The sequence below is a fragment of the Engraulis encrasicolus genome, unplaced genomic scaffold, assembly GCF_034702125.1.
Source record: "Engraulis encrasicolus isolate BLACKSEA-1 unplaced genomic scaffold, IST_EnEncr_1.0 scaffold_150_np1212, whole genome shotgun sequence".
In the NCBI taxonomy this organism is placed as follows: domain Eukaryota; kingdom Metazoa; phylum Chordata; class Actinopteri; order Clupeiformes; family Engraulidae; genus Engraulis; species Engraulis encrasicolus.
In genome coordinates, this window is record NW_026945021.1 from 1 (window position 1) to 16,373 (window position 16,373).

Consider the following 16,373-nt stretch of genomic DNA (forward strand, 5'->3'; position numbering starts at 1 on the left):
TCTGGGATTCCGGGCTTTCCAGAATTTGTTGCTGTTGGAATGGTGGATGAAGTCCAGTTCATTCTCTATGATGGCAAAAGTCAGCAAGCTGTCTTTAAACAGGACTGGATGGAGGCTATGAATGCCAATGATCCTCAGTATCTCCAGAGGCAGACACAAATCGGACAGGGTACTCAACAATCTTTCAAAGCCAATATCGACATAGCGAAGGAGCGACTCAATCAGACAGCAGGTAGGTCTAATACAGCCTTGAAACTGCGTCAAATTTGATTTGTCAGTGAACTGTTAAGTATGTGGAAAGAACAGTGGTGTACTGTATATTCAGCTTGTTAATCTGTATCATATTTCTTTCTTATGTTGTCAATAGTTACATAATATCATGTTACTGCATTATTTAAAAAGGTTCTATATAAATTTAACCTACAATCCTAGAGGACATTGAAAATATGACTAATATCACTGCAGATATTGCAGTCTCAGCAGTTTACTTGGCAAACTAGCAAACCGTAACTGTGATGGGTAGAAAACAGAATTGTGTAGATGGAAATGGGAAGACGTCACCATTACTTATTACTTACCTCGGTACTCGAGGACAGCCATCCCTGAGTTAAATCATACCATGGTAATGCTTTTGGATGGTTTAAGCTTAAATGCTCATTTTTCAACAAACAATAGCATGTTATGGCTGGATATTTCACAAGTTGGAGCGCAGCAAAAGCAGAAATAAGTTTGATTTTTGTGTGATAATAAACAGCTGCATCCCTGATGTTGACTTGTGCCTTACGCTTTCTACTTATGATTTGGGAGATATGGTGGTGTGAGCTGACATAGCGTATGCACACACTTACATTTGCCATACCTACCATAAACACACACACACACACAGAGGGCAACCTCAGCTCGTCAGGCCTAGCCCATACGGGGCAACACACTTATATTTACTACATAAGGCTAGACATCTAGTAACCTTTACATACCAGTAAGTGGCAGATTGTTGTCATCATCATACAGTTTTAGATGACACTGACACAGTTATCAAGACCAAAGATAATGTAGGTGTTATATATTAATTTTAGTTGGCAAGGTTAATAGGGAAAATTCAATTTGTGGCCTACAATATCAATATTGTTGCTGTCCGGGAGAAACATATCTACACTTTTCAGAAAGTAATTCTTTATTTATTTTCAAACAAATATAAATGTATCAAATATATCCGTGTAATTGGTCAGTTTCCATGAGCATATGAGTTTTATAAATGATTTAAAATCCGCTTTTAATTATGAAATGTTTATTTACTTAGAAAATAGTGATACAAGATAAAAGTAAAAGTGGAGATACAAGGTTTCTGCCTGTCAGTCATGATATGTATCTTACCAGAGCTTATAGTTAGGAGGGGCTATAGGCAGAGGAGTGGAAGAAGAAACAGAATACGAGGAGTGGAGTAAAAATCATAATGTAGACAGGGGTGACAAACTCAAATTGACTGAGGGCCAAAATCAAAGTTTGGAATGAAGTCGCGGGCCGAACTCAACTATTATTCATGAAAATGGACTAAAATTGTGCATTCATGCAGTTCATACTCATAGTTAAATTTCACATACACTCTTTCCCATCATATTTGTCTGTTCAAATGTGTCTGCACATCCTGTGATACTGCAAATTTCAGTTCAAGTTGTGTTGCGCTGTACATTAATGGTGTATGTGGGCCAACTGTAATACACATTTGAAATGATCTCGCGGGCCAAATAAATTGGTCCGCGGCCCAAATTTGGCCCCCCGGGCCTGAGTTTGACATCCCTGATGTAGAGATTCTTGCTTAGCAGCCCTTTTCTGTGTTTCCCCGACAGTTTATTAACCTTCATAGACACACACACGCACTGCTGCCCCACATAACTCTACACTCCTCATTAGCCCCCAAACTAGCATCATCCCATCCCATCACATCACTGTTAGTCCTTAATAGCCTCCACCTAACTCCACCCCTGACCCTCATCACTGCCCTCCCCAACACACACACTGGTACCCCCAGCACTAGTCATCACACACACACACGCACGTGCGCACGCATGCACACACGCACACACACACACACACACACCAGCACTAGTCATCACACACACACACACTGCCCTCCTCACTATTCCCCCAGCCCACCTCACCTCATCCCCTCCTGCATCACTAGTCATCACACACACACACACACACACACACACACACACACACACACACACACACACACACACACACACACACACACACACACACACACAGACACACACCCCTCATCACTGTTCCCCCCAGCCCACCTCACGTCATCTCTCCTGCATCTCTAGTCCAGGGGTTCCCAAACTTGCCAAGGCCCCCCAGTCGAGTCCCCCATTACATGGGTCGTGTCGCACTATTTTTCCTGTACTCCCCCCCGACCACAGTCGTAGGCCTGTGAGTCAGTGCCCCACTAGGATATATAAAATTAACTAATGAGAATATTGTGTACTTAAATTTTGGTTTATTTTGGTGTATATTAGTAATTCAATTTGTATAATAATATATTTTAATATTCCCTACCAACTTTCTGCGGCCCCCCTAACATCCCCTCGCGCATCCCCCCCCTCCCCCCAGGGGTCCCTGGCCCCCACTTTGAAAACCACTGCTCTAGTCGTCCCTCTTAGACTGAGGCTGCTGTAGTGAGATGGAGGACTGGGGCCATCTGATCTGATCTCATCTCATCTCATGTGAGTGAATGAGTGCGTTTACATGCAGTTCAGTATCCCGAATATGAGGCATATCCCGGTTATGATCATATTCGGGATAAGGTGTTTATATGCGCACAGAACGTTATATCTCAGTCTACATTCTTGGCCGTTATAGAATTCTCTTCAAATGCGTGTAGCCTGGATACCAGCAACAGCGTTCCATGGGAAGCCCCTGTATTCGGGATAAGGTGTATACATGCGTCAGTATCCCGGCTTCTTTCGGAGAACTCCACCTAGCATATCCCGATTTCTCAGTATCCCGAATAAGGGCTTATTCGGGATACTGAAGTGTTTATATGCTCAAACGCAAATTCGGGATACTTAATATCCCGATCATATTCGGGATACTGAACTGCATGTATACGCACTCAATGGAGATCATTAGGGGCCAGAGTGGAAACACACACCACACACTCACCTCTGATACTCTACAATGCAGGAAGGGAGAACAGGCAGGCAGGCAGAGTGTAACACAGACAGACAGACAGACAGACAGACTGCAGGATGGACAGGCAGCCCAATGTAGAGTCATTGGAATGGACAGAATGAAGCACGGACAGACCTACAGATGGACAGACAGTCAATAAAACACATACAGACGAGAATGAAGGACATTCAGGTACACAGACACAGTCAGATAGACAATATGAAAGGCAGAGACACGGACAAAGAATGAACCACAGACATACAGTCATCAATGTGTCATGTGACTCAGGTGTAGAGCAGAGGGGGTGGAGCCTCAGCATGTGAAGAGCCAGTCGGACTCAGTATCATATTAGACATGTATACGTGTCATCACTCCTCCAGACTCAGTAGCATATTAGACATGTATACGTGTTATCACCCCACCTGACTCAGTAGCATATTAGACATGTATACGTGTCATCACACCTCCTGACTCAGTAGCATATTAGACATGTATACGTGTCTATGATCAGGACTCCTCACCTGCACCATACAGCTGCACACTGGACAGAGGTGCACACACACACACACACACACACACACACACACACACACACACACACACACACACACACACACACACACACACACACACACACACACCATTGCCCCACTCTGCTCAAATCTCCCCGTCTTACAGCCATTAGCACCCAAACCAGCAGCATAATCCCATCCCATCACATCTCTATTAGTCCTTAATACCCTCCAGCCAACTCCACCCCTGACCCTCATCACTGCCCTCCCCAACACACTAACGTTACCCCCAGCACATCTCACCAGCACTAGTCATCACACACACACACACACACACACACACACACACACACACACACACACACACACACACACACACACACACACACACACACTCACTGCCCTCAGCCCACCTCACCTCATCTCCTCCTGCATCACTAGTCGTCCCTCTCAGGCTGAGGCTGCTGTAGTGAGATGGAGGACTGGGGCCATCTGATCTCATCTCATCTCATCTGATGTGAATGAATGGGGATCATTAGGGGCCAGAGTGGAAACACACACCACACACTCACCTCTGATACTCTACAATGCAGGAAGGGAGAACAGGCAGGCAGGCAGAGTGTAACACAGACAGATAGACAGACAGACTGCTGGATGGACAGCCCAATACAGAGTCATTGGAATTGACAGAATGATGAAGCACAGACAGACCTACAGATGGAGAGACAGTGAATACAGCACATAGAGACAGAATGAAGGACATTCAGGCATACAGAGACTGAACCACAGACAGAGAGAAACACAGACACAGTCAGGTAGACAATATGAAGCCCAGAGAGACAGACAGAAAGAATGAAGCACAGACAGTCAGTCGTCAGTGTGTCATGTGACCCAGGTGTAGAGCAGAGGGGGGTGGAGCCTCAGCATGTGAAGAGCCAGTCGGACTCAGTAGCATATTAGACATGTATACCACTGATTCTTGAAAGTTTGGCAAAAACATGTCCCTGCAGTAAAATATTAATTCTGTTGAAAATCAACTAAACTTTCACAAACAAAATGAACCCAGGTAATGGCCAAGGGGTCTGTCACACGAATACACAGTTGTTTGAAATATTTAAGTGTAATTTTATTACTTTTCATGGCTATAAACCTGTCCACACCCTGTAAAAACGCCTGTCTCAAGGACTGGCATCATCATTTCAATTGACTTAAAATACAAAAATCACTAACAGAATTGAACAATATCATCATGATGTGGAAGACCATATTGATTGGTTCTACAGATGTGAACATAGTGGATGTAAAACAATATTTACTATTATTTACTGATTGCTCAAAATGTGTCCAGCATATTGGTCACCACCGTCAGATTTTTTCTAAAAGACAATAAAATCAGGTATGCACAAGGTAATTTTCATTACTGAGGACCCCTTTTCAAACCTTTAGCTCTACTGCCTACTTCACCATCACTGAAGCTCCTGTAAGTTTATTATTTTGTCCTCAATTTGTTAATTTGTTTGGACACTGGTACTGTCCCAACCATAAACTGTCAACACCGTCGGGGTTTTTAATAGTATTGTATTACATTAATGTTAATAAATATATTTTTTTTCAGAAAAGGTATGAAGCACCCAAGAAACAGAGCGAAAATGAAATGGCTAATGTGAACAAACAATGCATAATATTTAAAAGAGTGTTTTTTTGTCTCACACCGTCAGATGTCACCACCGTCAGATTTTGTTCTGCTCATCATGTTGTTCCATATTTTACTAAATTGTGCTGGTTAATGAAACATTACTAGGCATGTTAGTAATAATTGTGATCCAAAATGATACTCTAGCCACCACTGAGGTGCATTTGGAGGTTTTTTTGTCAGAAAACCTGACGGTGGTGACATCTGATGGAGTTCACCAAAAAAACACATGTTTTACGTGTTTTTGACATGTTTTAAGAATATGCATACAATAAGTATCTACAGTTATGTTGAATTGTTAAAGTAATTCACTTTAATACAGTAAACATGTGTTTTTACTTCTAATTCTGTCTGCCGCGGTTGACTAAACAAGAAAGAGCCCATTTTATGAAAATGTTAAACATGGGGAGCTTGGCCAATGCATTCACTGCACAGCCAAGACCTACATCTATGATAATACACCTCTATATTTTGGATTTGAACAACTGAAAAGCTGTTTTTTGTACCACATTTTCAACAACCAGTGGCTTCCTTCCTAGATAATCTAACTAATGAAGTAAAAACACATGCTCATACTGTGCACACACAATTTTTTTTTGCAAATGTTTATGCAAGATGCCATTGACTTGAGAGGGCTATTTATTTTGCTAAATGCAGGTACTAATTAGGCCACTTTCACCACTTTCAGATTACTGTCACCACCGTCAGTTCTTAAGTCACCACCGTAAGAAGGAGTTTTGGACATTTTAAAGGAATGTGCTTACAACATTTTCCTTAGGAGTTGTTAAAATATCAAAGTAATAGCCAATTTAAGCCTACACGAATATTTGTGAAATTACAAAAAATTGTTTGTTCTATTTAGGCGTTAAGTAAGCATCGTATGACGGTACATATTTTAAAATTAGAACACATGAAACAGTATTAAAATAGAACAAAAGTGAATTTTCAACATTTAAAGGCATATGTGTGAACCAAAAAATACACATAATCACTTAAAAACTCCAGATACATATGCAACCAAATCAATACAATTTTAATAACTTTTAATTGTGTCTGACGGTGTTGACAAAAAACAAGGTATGATCGGAGAAAAGCCTGATTTCTGAAAAAAATACATAATGGGGAGATTGGCCTTGTGCATTTCTGAAAAGCCAAGACCTTAGTCTACGAGGATATACCATATAATTTTGTAATTCACTTTGTTTTTTTCTGTCAACATTACAACCTGTTTTAGCCACTTTCTCAAGAATCAGTGATACACACACACACACACACACACACACACACACACACACACACACACACACACACACACACACACAATACACACACACACTGCCCTGATCACTGTAGAGTGGAAACACACACCACACATTCACCTCTGATACAGTAAGCTGCAGAAAAGGGAGCCGGAAGAAGACCTATGTACAGACAGACAGACATATAGACTGACTGACATATACACAGACAGACAGACAGACAGACCTATGGAGTGACGGACATGGACAAACTGAAGTGCAGATAGACAAGGAAGGAAGTGAAGGAAGTGAAGGACAGCCTTAGGGACTGAAGCAGATGTAGACAGACAGAGAGTGAAACACTGACATACTGAACGTTAAATATGAAGCACCAGGAGATGAATGAATCACAGCAGGTTTGTACGAAATTCCGAATTGAATGAATTTTAATTCAAAGTAATGCCATAATACGAACACTGGGTGGTGTCATTACCTTGAATTTCCTTGATATTCAGCTACACCACCCATTGAGAGTACATAGAACACCACCACCTAGTGTTCGTATTATGGCATTACTTTGAATTCAAATTCATTCAATTCGGAATTTCGTACAAGCCTGAATCACAGACAGACAAGGAAGAGAGAATACAGAACAGACAGGCAGAATGAAGCACAGACAGGTGGACAGACAGATAGAAGGGTGTGTCTCCTTTGTAGAGCAGAGGGAGGGGACTCTCAGCATGAGAAGAGCCAGCGGGGACCCAGCACCACACACACACACACACACACAACTTCCCTTTGTGGTTCAACTGTCATTAAATCCCACAATACAATTACATTCACATTCACCTAATGTGTTAGCGTCATGCAACTAAAATATTGGTACTACGTAGACAAACCTTTGGATTATTATTATCTTGTTTACTCCCAAGATATATAATTATATATTGTAGGCCCTATATTGAGAGTAAATCATTTTACAAAGATGAAATCATTACTTTGTTTCACCTAAGAGGATAAAATAGGCAGCTGTGAAATGTTATCATGGAGACTGCCATGAGTAAATGAGCAACTGATTTGCATCACAACTTCAATTTTCAGATATTTTCATTTTCACATTTTACAAAGGACAGTATTAACTGGTTAGCTCATGTAAATATATGAAAAATGCATTTTGAACAATAGCATGTGTGGCTCACTTTGACTACATAATTGTACAAGTATGATTTTCATATTGAGTTCATGTACAGTGTCATGTCATGTTCAATACAGTTTTTTTCTCACACATTTTTCTTCTCTTCCTTCGTCAGGTGTGCACACATTCCAGTTCATGTATGGCTGTCAGTGGGATGATGAAACTGAAGACATAAACGCATTTCGGCAGTACGGTTATGACGGAGAGGACTTCATCTCCTTTGATGTGAAGACCATGCAGTACACTGCTCCAGTGCAGCAGGCCTTCCCAACCAAACTGAAGTGGGAGAACTCACCGGGACAACTCGATTTTATGAAAAACTACCTCAGCAATGAGTGTGTTGAGTGGCTCAAGAAATATGTTAACTATGGGAGAAGCTCTCTGGACAGGAAAGGTAAAGCTGTACACAGTAGCAACAGCCGCATTATGTACTGTAAGCTGTAATGTGCAGTGATGCAGTCCTTCCTGTAGTGTAGAATAAGGGGTGATTTATGCTCCGAAACCAACTTCACTGCGTCCTGATGCAGTCAGCCACGCAGTTATTTTCCCCCCCTCCACAGTGACTGGGGGTGCTGCCCTGAAAATGTGACTATCCGCAGTTGAGCGACGCAGTTACAGAAACAGGAGCCGCTGTGATTGGTCCTCGAGAAGAGCCTGCGCTGTCCTCGAGAACAAGCTACTTCTTTGTTCTAACCTTCGTCGGGCTACGGACTGTGTGAGCTCTTCATAAAATAAGTTGCCCGTGCTTTGTAGTTTCATTTATTTACACGAACCAAAGACAACAAGTGCGCTTAAAGTTATGAAGCTGAAGTTATATTTGAACAGTTCAACAGTGTTTCCGAGGAAACATTCCGCTTCGTGCGACCCATCCTCGACAAATGAGCAACTTCTTTGTTCCAAACCACCGCGGTGGCTGCCAGTGCGATCAAAAATGCACGTGACATAAAAATGTAATGTTTCATTTTCATTGTCGTCGAGTCTGTGTCGCTGTCCCTACCATAGCGATGGAAACTGAGAGCGCAGCTAGAATAGAGCTAATAATCTAAATTAACTGCGTTGACTCACTCCGTTGAGGCTCTAAACAGAGCATATCTCGCCCTTAAAGTGTATATCTCAGTTTAATTTTTATTCAAAATAATGGAATTCCTGCGATAGTTCTACCACTTCAATAATTATCCATCGTTTTTTTCACACAACAGGGCATCAGAAAATGAAATATAATGGGGAAAAGTGTGTATTTTCAGTAACATGTTCAGAAGAATTCTAATCTATTGTGTGACGTCAGCCGAGTCCATTCACTAGCCCGCAGCCGTAGCCCTGCATTCTGTACAGTGTGTGATTGATATTATGCCGTACGGGTATGAAATAAATATCATTGGCAATATTATATCATGACCGCTACAGGGAGCCATGTGACCGTGAGGTAGTAAAATAGCCTAGCAGTGTTGGAACTATGCTGAAAATTTCGGGGGCTCTCGTCACCCTTAGTAGGCTAGGTCTATCACGCCATTTCGTCATGTCCAAGTGGGAAAGAATGTAAACAGCGACGAATAATAAATAAATAAAACAATTTCGGTGAATCATGCGTTCCAAGCTTTTTAACGTCAAGGCACAAAGCAGTCAGCTTCATTGTAAGAGTGGCAGAGTTTACCAAATTCAAACGACTGCAAAGCAATCTGTCTGGGCACAGCGGAAAGCACCTGTGCGGTCCACACGGCGGTCAGCAGAAAACAAACTAGACTGCCTGTGCAGTCGCCTTCGACTGCTTAAGGTATATCCCCGAAACGCGACGCTTCCAGTCCCCAATCATTCCTACCACTCCCGTCCACCTTTTCATGAACGTTTATGATAAATACAAAATATAAAATAAATGTATTTAATATCTATACATAGATCAATGACGTGCATAGGCTTAAAACCAAATGACTATTGTGAAAATGAAGAAAAAAATGGGGCAAATGGTAACACTGTTTTAATGGTTCACTATTACAGACTGGTTATTACACTGTACCTGGTATTGCCTATTTTTACACTGGTATTACACTAGTATTACATGGTATTAAATATTGTTACACTGGTTATTACACTGTAGGCCTACCTGATATGGTAGATTCACTGAAATGGTGAACCATTAAATTAAGGAGTTACCGGGCAAATCAATCCACCCAGTCAGAAGTTATGGGCCAAATAGAAATTCCACCATTTTGAAAGTGTTGACCTCCAAACTCGAATCAGTTCATGAACCTACCCTGCAGCATTCACACACCAAATCTGGGACAAATCCATCCACCCGGTCAGAAGTAATGGGCCAAACAAAAATTCGGCCATCTTGAATTCGGCCATCTTGAAATTGTTGACCTCCAAACTCGAATCAGTTCATGAACCTACCCTAGAACATTCACACACCAAATCTGGGACAAATCCATCCACCCGGTCAGAAGTTATGGACCAAACAAAAATTCGGCCATCTTGAATTCGGCCATCTTGAAAGTGTTAACCTCCAAACTGTAATCAGTTCATGAACCCACCCTAGAGCATTCACACACCAAATCTGGGAGAAATCCATCCACCCGGTCAGAAGTTATGGACCAAACAAAAATTCGGCCATCTTGAATTCGGCCATCTTGAAAGTGTTAACCTCCAAACTGTAATCAGTTCATGAACCCACCCTAGAGCATTCACACACCAAATCTGGGACAAATCCATCCACCCGGTCAGAAGTAATGGGCCAAACAAAAATTCGGCCATCTTGAATTCGGCCATTTTGAAATTGTTGACCTCCAAACTCGAATCAGTTCATGGACCTACCCTAGAACATTCACACACCAAATCTGGGACAAATCCATCCACCCGGTCAGAAGTTATGGACCAAACAAAAATTCGGCCATCTTGAATTCGGCCATCTTGAAAGTGTTAACCTCCAAACTGTAATCAGTTCATGAACCCACCCTAGAGCATTCACACACCAAATCTGGGACAAATCCATCCACCCGGTCAGAAGTAATGGGCCAAACAAAAATTCGGCCATCTTGAATTCGGCCATCTTGAAATTGTTGACCTCCAAACTCGAATCAGTTCATGAACCTGCCCTAGAGCATTCACACACCAAATCTGGGACAAATCCAAACATCCGTTCAAAAGTTATCGCGTTAACACGAAAGACCTTACGCGGCGGCGGCGGCGTTTCGGGGATATAATGAACCTCCCTTGCAATATGTCCAAGCCGTATGCTATGTCAAATGGCACATTTGTCTACTTGTTTCGAGTACCATGTTTCAGTGTCATTGCCGCAAGTTTCTGACAAACCAAATAGTTGAGCTGCACAACGTGACACTATCATAAACAACATGATGAAGCGCCCCCCTCACGTTTGACATCCTCGGACCGAAGTGTCTCATAAGGGGGTAAAGACCGTGATAGTGTACACACATTTCACAGTGATGTTGGTGAAAACTAAACGAAGTTGCCTCCCACGGCTAAAACGCAGAATAATGCCGAAAATGTAATGCCCCCCTCAGTTGTCCTGGCTACAGGGCAATTGGCGTTATCACTGCTTCTTATTCAATGTAGCCTGCCATGCCAGCACTTGCATTGCACTCGCGCTGCACTTGTCTCACAATGCAATCAGCTGCGTGCTCCGGACCAAATAGCCTACCCTCTTATAGAGATGCTGGGATGCATCTAAAAACTTGGATCCAACGCGCGTAGTAGGAAAATAGAGAAAATAGAGACTGAAAAGATACAACCAAAAGGCTCTACTCGAAGGCTCCAGCTAACGCTGTTGAAAGATTGTTTGCATCTTCCGCTCTCCCTGGCCATCTGAATGAGAGGCTTTTATCAAACGTCATACCAAATCTTATTTAGGCCTACATAGGCTAGTTTTGGTAGCCTATTTATGTTTATATTTGATCTGGCAATTATTGATTTTTTTACTGTCTTGCTTGAGCCGTTCTGTTTGGATTACTTGAAGACTTTCCATGGATTATCCTGCATCGTATCAGTGTGAGTAACCACATAAGTATCATTAGAGATGAGCTATTGATTTGTGACACGCATGTGGGTGACCTTTATTGAATAGAACAGTCAAAGGAAATTGAAAATAGGCCATGTCATTTTTTACAACAGTGGCATTGTTCCTCGGGTGCTATACTTTACTGTTTTGCACCTAGGAAACGCTGCTCACAATGACCACATTATTGCTCATTATGTCGGCAAAGGGTATAGGCTACAACAGTAGGCTACCCTATTGTAGGCTATATTTTGGTCTTTTTGTAGGCTAGCCTACGTATCCCCTCATGAAACGGTAGGCCTAACTTGCCTGCCGCAATTTCAGAACCATGGACAGTCACTCCACAGGCCGGCGAATAGGCCTACCACATTTTACGCAGATCATTTCAAGAGACCCGTTTGTGCTGTTTGTAATTTAGGTAGCCTATTGCATTTAGCTGACACGATATTGGCAGTTAATGAGCATTTTAAAGTTTACTGAAAAGTTTACTTCTACTTTGATCGACCGGTGTAGGCCTATTAAAAGCAAGCCCAAAAATATGAAGGGACTAGTCAAAAAAGAAGCCCATGTCGCTTATTATAGGCCAAAGCAGAATTTGCATCCCTGCCTGTAGGATTTCTGCTAAAACTAGTTGGCCTCAAGTTACTAAATCATTTGGAAGTTGTTACAATGCCCTGTATGAGAAAAGCTGCACGAGTTACTGGTAGTTGCGATTTCTATTATAGGCCTAAGGCAGGCCACGGCCGTTATATCATTAGTGATCGTCACCTTGCCTATGTAAAATTCCAGGCAAATAAAATGAGAACGTTCACCCATGAACTCGCCTAACGCAGTCGCCAGGTTAGAAACCCACATTTGCCACAACAAACAACAAAAATCATTGTTTAACATCGTTTTTGGAGGGACTTATATGTGTGGATCATTTATTGAATACAGTGTGTACACATTGATCCAAAGTAGTGGTTAACCTGCGATATACACTTTAAGGGAGAAGGGTGAGACTTGGACATTATATTAGTGGAGCTCGTAGAACAGGCTGAATCTAAAATCTCAATCAGAGATTTTCTTATTTTCATAGAAGTTGTCTTTGAAATGTTTCAATTAGCAATGTTTTATGACTTTAAATCATTTACAATCAATCTTACATAGAGCTTCTCTCTCATTGACTTTGAATGTATATTTTACACACATCATTTGGGATTACGCTGGACAATATACATAGTATACATATTCCATTCTCTTTGTCCCCTCAGACATTTTTATGCCCTGAAAGATCCTACTGTATTGTGAAATTGTCACGTTTTATTTGTATAAATAGATCTTTGTAAAAAAAAAAAAAAAGACCTTTGCCTTTCTGATCTTGTATGGTTATTGACATTGTTATTGCTTCTATTTCTTTCTCATTATTTCAAATCTATCGTTTTTAATGCTGTGTCCCTCCAGTGGCTCCTGAGGTCTCCCTGCTGCAGAAGGGCTCTGAGGTGGCGTGCCATGCCACAGGCTTCTACCCAGACTCAGTGATGATCGCCTGGAAGAAGAACGGACAGGAGATGGATGATGATGTGGATGTGGGGGAGACCCTGCCCAACGAGGATGGAACCTTCCAGAAGAGAGCTGTACTCACCGTCTCACCTGAGGAGAGGAAGAATGCCCAGTACTCCTGCGAGGTCACACACAAGAGCGGAGAACCCATTAATGAGGTCTTGGATGAAGCGAAGTTGATCCGCAGTGGTGAGATAAGATACACAGACACATACTGTACACACAGACATAACACACCTCCTTTGTTGAATAGACACACACAGCCAGAGCCACAGCTGATATATTTGCACTACAGCTGATCTAGTGCACTACAGTTGTTAGATCATTCACAAAAGCGGAGAGCCCACTGTTAGGAATCTGGCAAAGGATGATGGTGGAGGCAAGATGCTCTTTCTAAATAACTCAATGAAACACAGAGGACAGATGATATACAAGTCCACTTTCTTCAAGGGTTTTGACTGCGTTGACTGGATATAACATGGCACTTGCCAGCAGTATACAACAGTGGCTTCACTAAAGATAATGCTATAGCATGTTTAATTGTTTACCGTCAACCTCCTTGCTAAGTTATAGTAGTTATGATTAACTTAGGAACTTATTTTGGTTAGCTGTGTTGTTTGTATTCTACATATTCCTTGCGTTGATGTCAAAAAGGTCTTATTTGTCTGTTTAATTCTGTCGTGGAGGTAACTAACAAGACTGTCTTTTTAGGCAATGGGGATTCTGGCATTGGCATGGGCGTGATCATTGGCATCATTGCTGCTGTTCTCGTGGTTGGCGGAGCTATTGCTGGCATTGTTGTCATGGTGTTGAAGAAGAAGGGTGAGAACTTCCTTTCATGTTGTTTCATTGCCTTTTACAAAGTAAAACTGTCCCATAGATTGCATCAGCCTGATCTAAATTTCTATTTATGTTTACAGACTATGAGAAGGCATCATCGCGTGAGTATTGCTTTCATTCATGAGCATTTCATAGTACTCTACGGTATTTGACCCAAAATGCTGACACGTCTGAATGATGGTACTGTTTACTGGTGATGTCTTCGTCATCAATCATTTTTATCACTGACCAAGCTTACAGTACATACATCTTTGTAATCTTCCATAATGTTGCTGTGATTTTGAGACTGTACAATGCCCTTCTTGCAAGTGACATATTTTGATACAGTAATGATGGCACATATACAGTGATTATGGCAATACTAGTTTTTATTTCAGGCATGTAGTTCATCACCTGTACCTTTTCATCCAGTCACAGTACATGTGTTTTAATTAATGCTGTATATTCTTTAACATTTGCAGACGGTGACACCAACTCTGACATCTCCAACCCCAACCCCATTGTCCGGTACGGTGCATGTGGTTTTATGTGTTTCTGTATCATCAGTGTCATAGAATAAATTTGAATGAGGCTCCCTTCAAGGTGCTCACAGTGTGCACTGTGCAAACTGCAGTGTTAATAACTCTATATAAGCTACTGCTCTTACAGATGAACTTTTAAATAATTTACAACTCAAACTATCCCGGTAAAAGACAGCAGTCTGCCAGTGATGCAAAGAACATAACAATGTAATATGAATCCCATTAACTTTTCATGCACACATATTCACATATTCACATATAGACATAGCCTGACAAACCAGACCATTCATTTTGAATTACTTTATACAACATAATTCTTGTGGTCTGGCAAAACCAGTCTAGTGAAGACGTTCACTCGACGAAAGAGCAAAGCTTCCACACACACCACCTCAATTTTAGATTATCTCTCATTCTCTCTCTCTCTCTCTCTCTCTCTCTCTCTCTCTCTCTCTCTCTCTCTCTCTCTCTCTAGTTGTAGATGTGATCTAAGATTTATTTGCATTCATTTCCTCTGTAGGACTGCTGAAACCGAGAAACTTAACGCCGACCCCTCTGTGTGAAGAGTGAAGGGCCCAGCCATGGCTCAATCAGCTGGGCACTGGTGTGCTACTGTCCGGCTCAAGTAATTTGCAGAGACCTAATCTCTCCCCACTCGCTTCCTGTCACCCTCTACCTGTCCTGTCACAAAAATAAAGGCGTATGCCTTGTTCACACCAAGCGACGGAAGTCATGATTTCTCTATGGAGGGTGCGCAACCAGAGCGAATTCGCCAGGGGCGAAGGGAACTGAGTGAACAGAGGAAATTTCAACAATTAAAGTCAAGCTAATATTATGGTAATGAGCTATGACGCGGTTTGGCAAAAAAAAACAATTGGAATGTTCCTCTCCAAGCCAGAGCCGTTATGTGATTAGCTAAATCAAACATGTCAATGTAACTTATCGAGCAAATTCATGGAGAAACCTCTTCTGCTACTTTCACGACAAGGCAGCGTAGGTCGTTCTTGGTGTGGACAAGGTATTAAAGCCCCAAAAAAATCTTTGAAGAGTGAGGAGTGCTGAAGGAAAATCATTCAGCACAAATCAACTGATGTAGATACTTGTATATATTTATAAACTTACAAGATGACTTGTTTGATTTTTTTCCCAGCAATAGACCATTCACTTTTTGCTGACTGGGGTTTATTTGCACTATTGTTATTTTCCATGACAGTGGTCCAAATTGTGGAATAGTCGTCTGTAAGCCAATTCATGTCTATGAGACAATCTTTGAAGACATTATTTTGAGTACCTGAATGAGTTGGTGATTCTTGTTTGGTTCTCTGGTTAGCTTACTTTTTGGATTTGTTTGTGCAATGTTTTGTAATGTTTTGACATTTTCAACAAGCGCAACTTTCTTTCACTTTTCAACATTAAACTAAATTGGTGGTGGTGGCAAATGCAGTAGTGTGGATTCTTATGGAATCCACAAATGTAAGGTTTCATTTTTAAAGTACATGTTTAATTTCTCTATCCGGAACGCCATTGCATCAAGATATAGCTTAAGGAACTCACAAGAAAATGTGGACATCCTGATCAGATTACTAAATTGTATGATCGATTTCCAGTTTTAAAAACAAATAAAATAAAAGGTACCCATTTGGAAA

The 16,373-nt window shown here is 41.5% G+C and overlaps 1 protein-coding gene across 1 annotated transcript; it reads left to right on the forward strand.

The window, feature by feature from the left end:
• Positions 1 to 6: 6 nt before the first annotated feature.
• Positions 7 to 16,373, forward strand: LOC134442396 (class I histocompatibility antigen, F10 alpha chain-like). The gene is made up of 7 exons (XM_063192569.1): positions 7 to 232; positions 7,934 to 8,212; positions 13,271 to 13,555; positions 14,081 to 14,191; positions 14,290 to 14,310; positions 14,671 to 14,716; positions 15,248 to 16,373. The coding sequence occupies exons 1-7, from the start codon at positions 40 to 42 to the stop codon at positions 15,288 to 15,290; spliced, it is 978 nt and encodes a 325-aa protein (XP_063048639.1). The 5' UTR covers positions 7 to 39; the 3' UTR covers positions 15,291 to 16,373.

Excerpts from the sequence above, each read along its gene's own strand:
- LOC134442396 (XM_063192569.1), top strand. The coding sequence starts at position 40 with ATGGTGGATGAAGTCCAGTTCATTCTCTATGATGGCAAAAGTCAGCAA. Across the intron at positions 8,213-13,270 it reads AAGCTCTCTGGACAGGAAAG|TGGCTCCTGAGGTCTCCCTG; the intron begins GTAAAGCTGTAC and ends GTGTCCCTCCAG. Across the intron at positions 14,311-14,670 it reads CTATGAGAAGGCATCATCGC|ACGGTGACACCAACTCTGAC; the intron begins GTGAGTATTGCT and ends TAACATTTGCAG.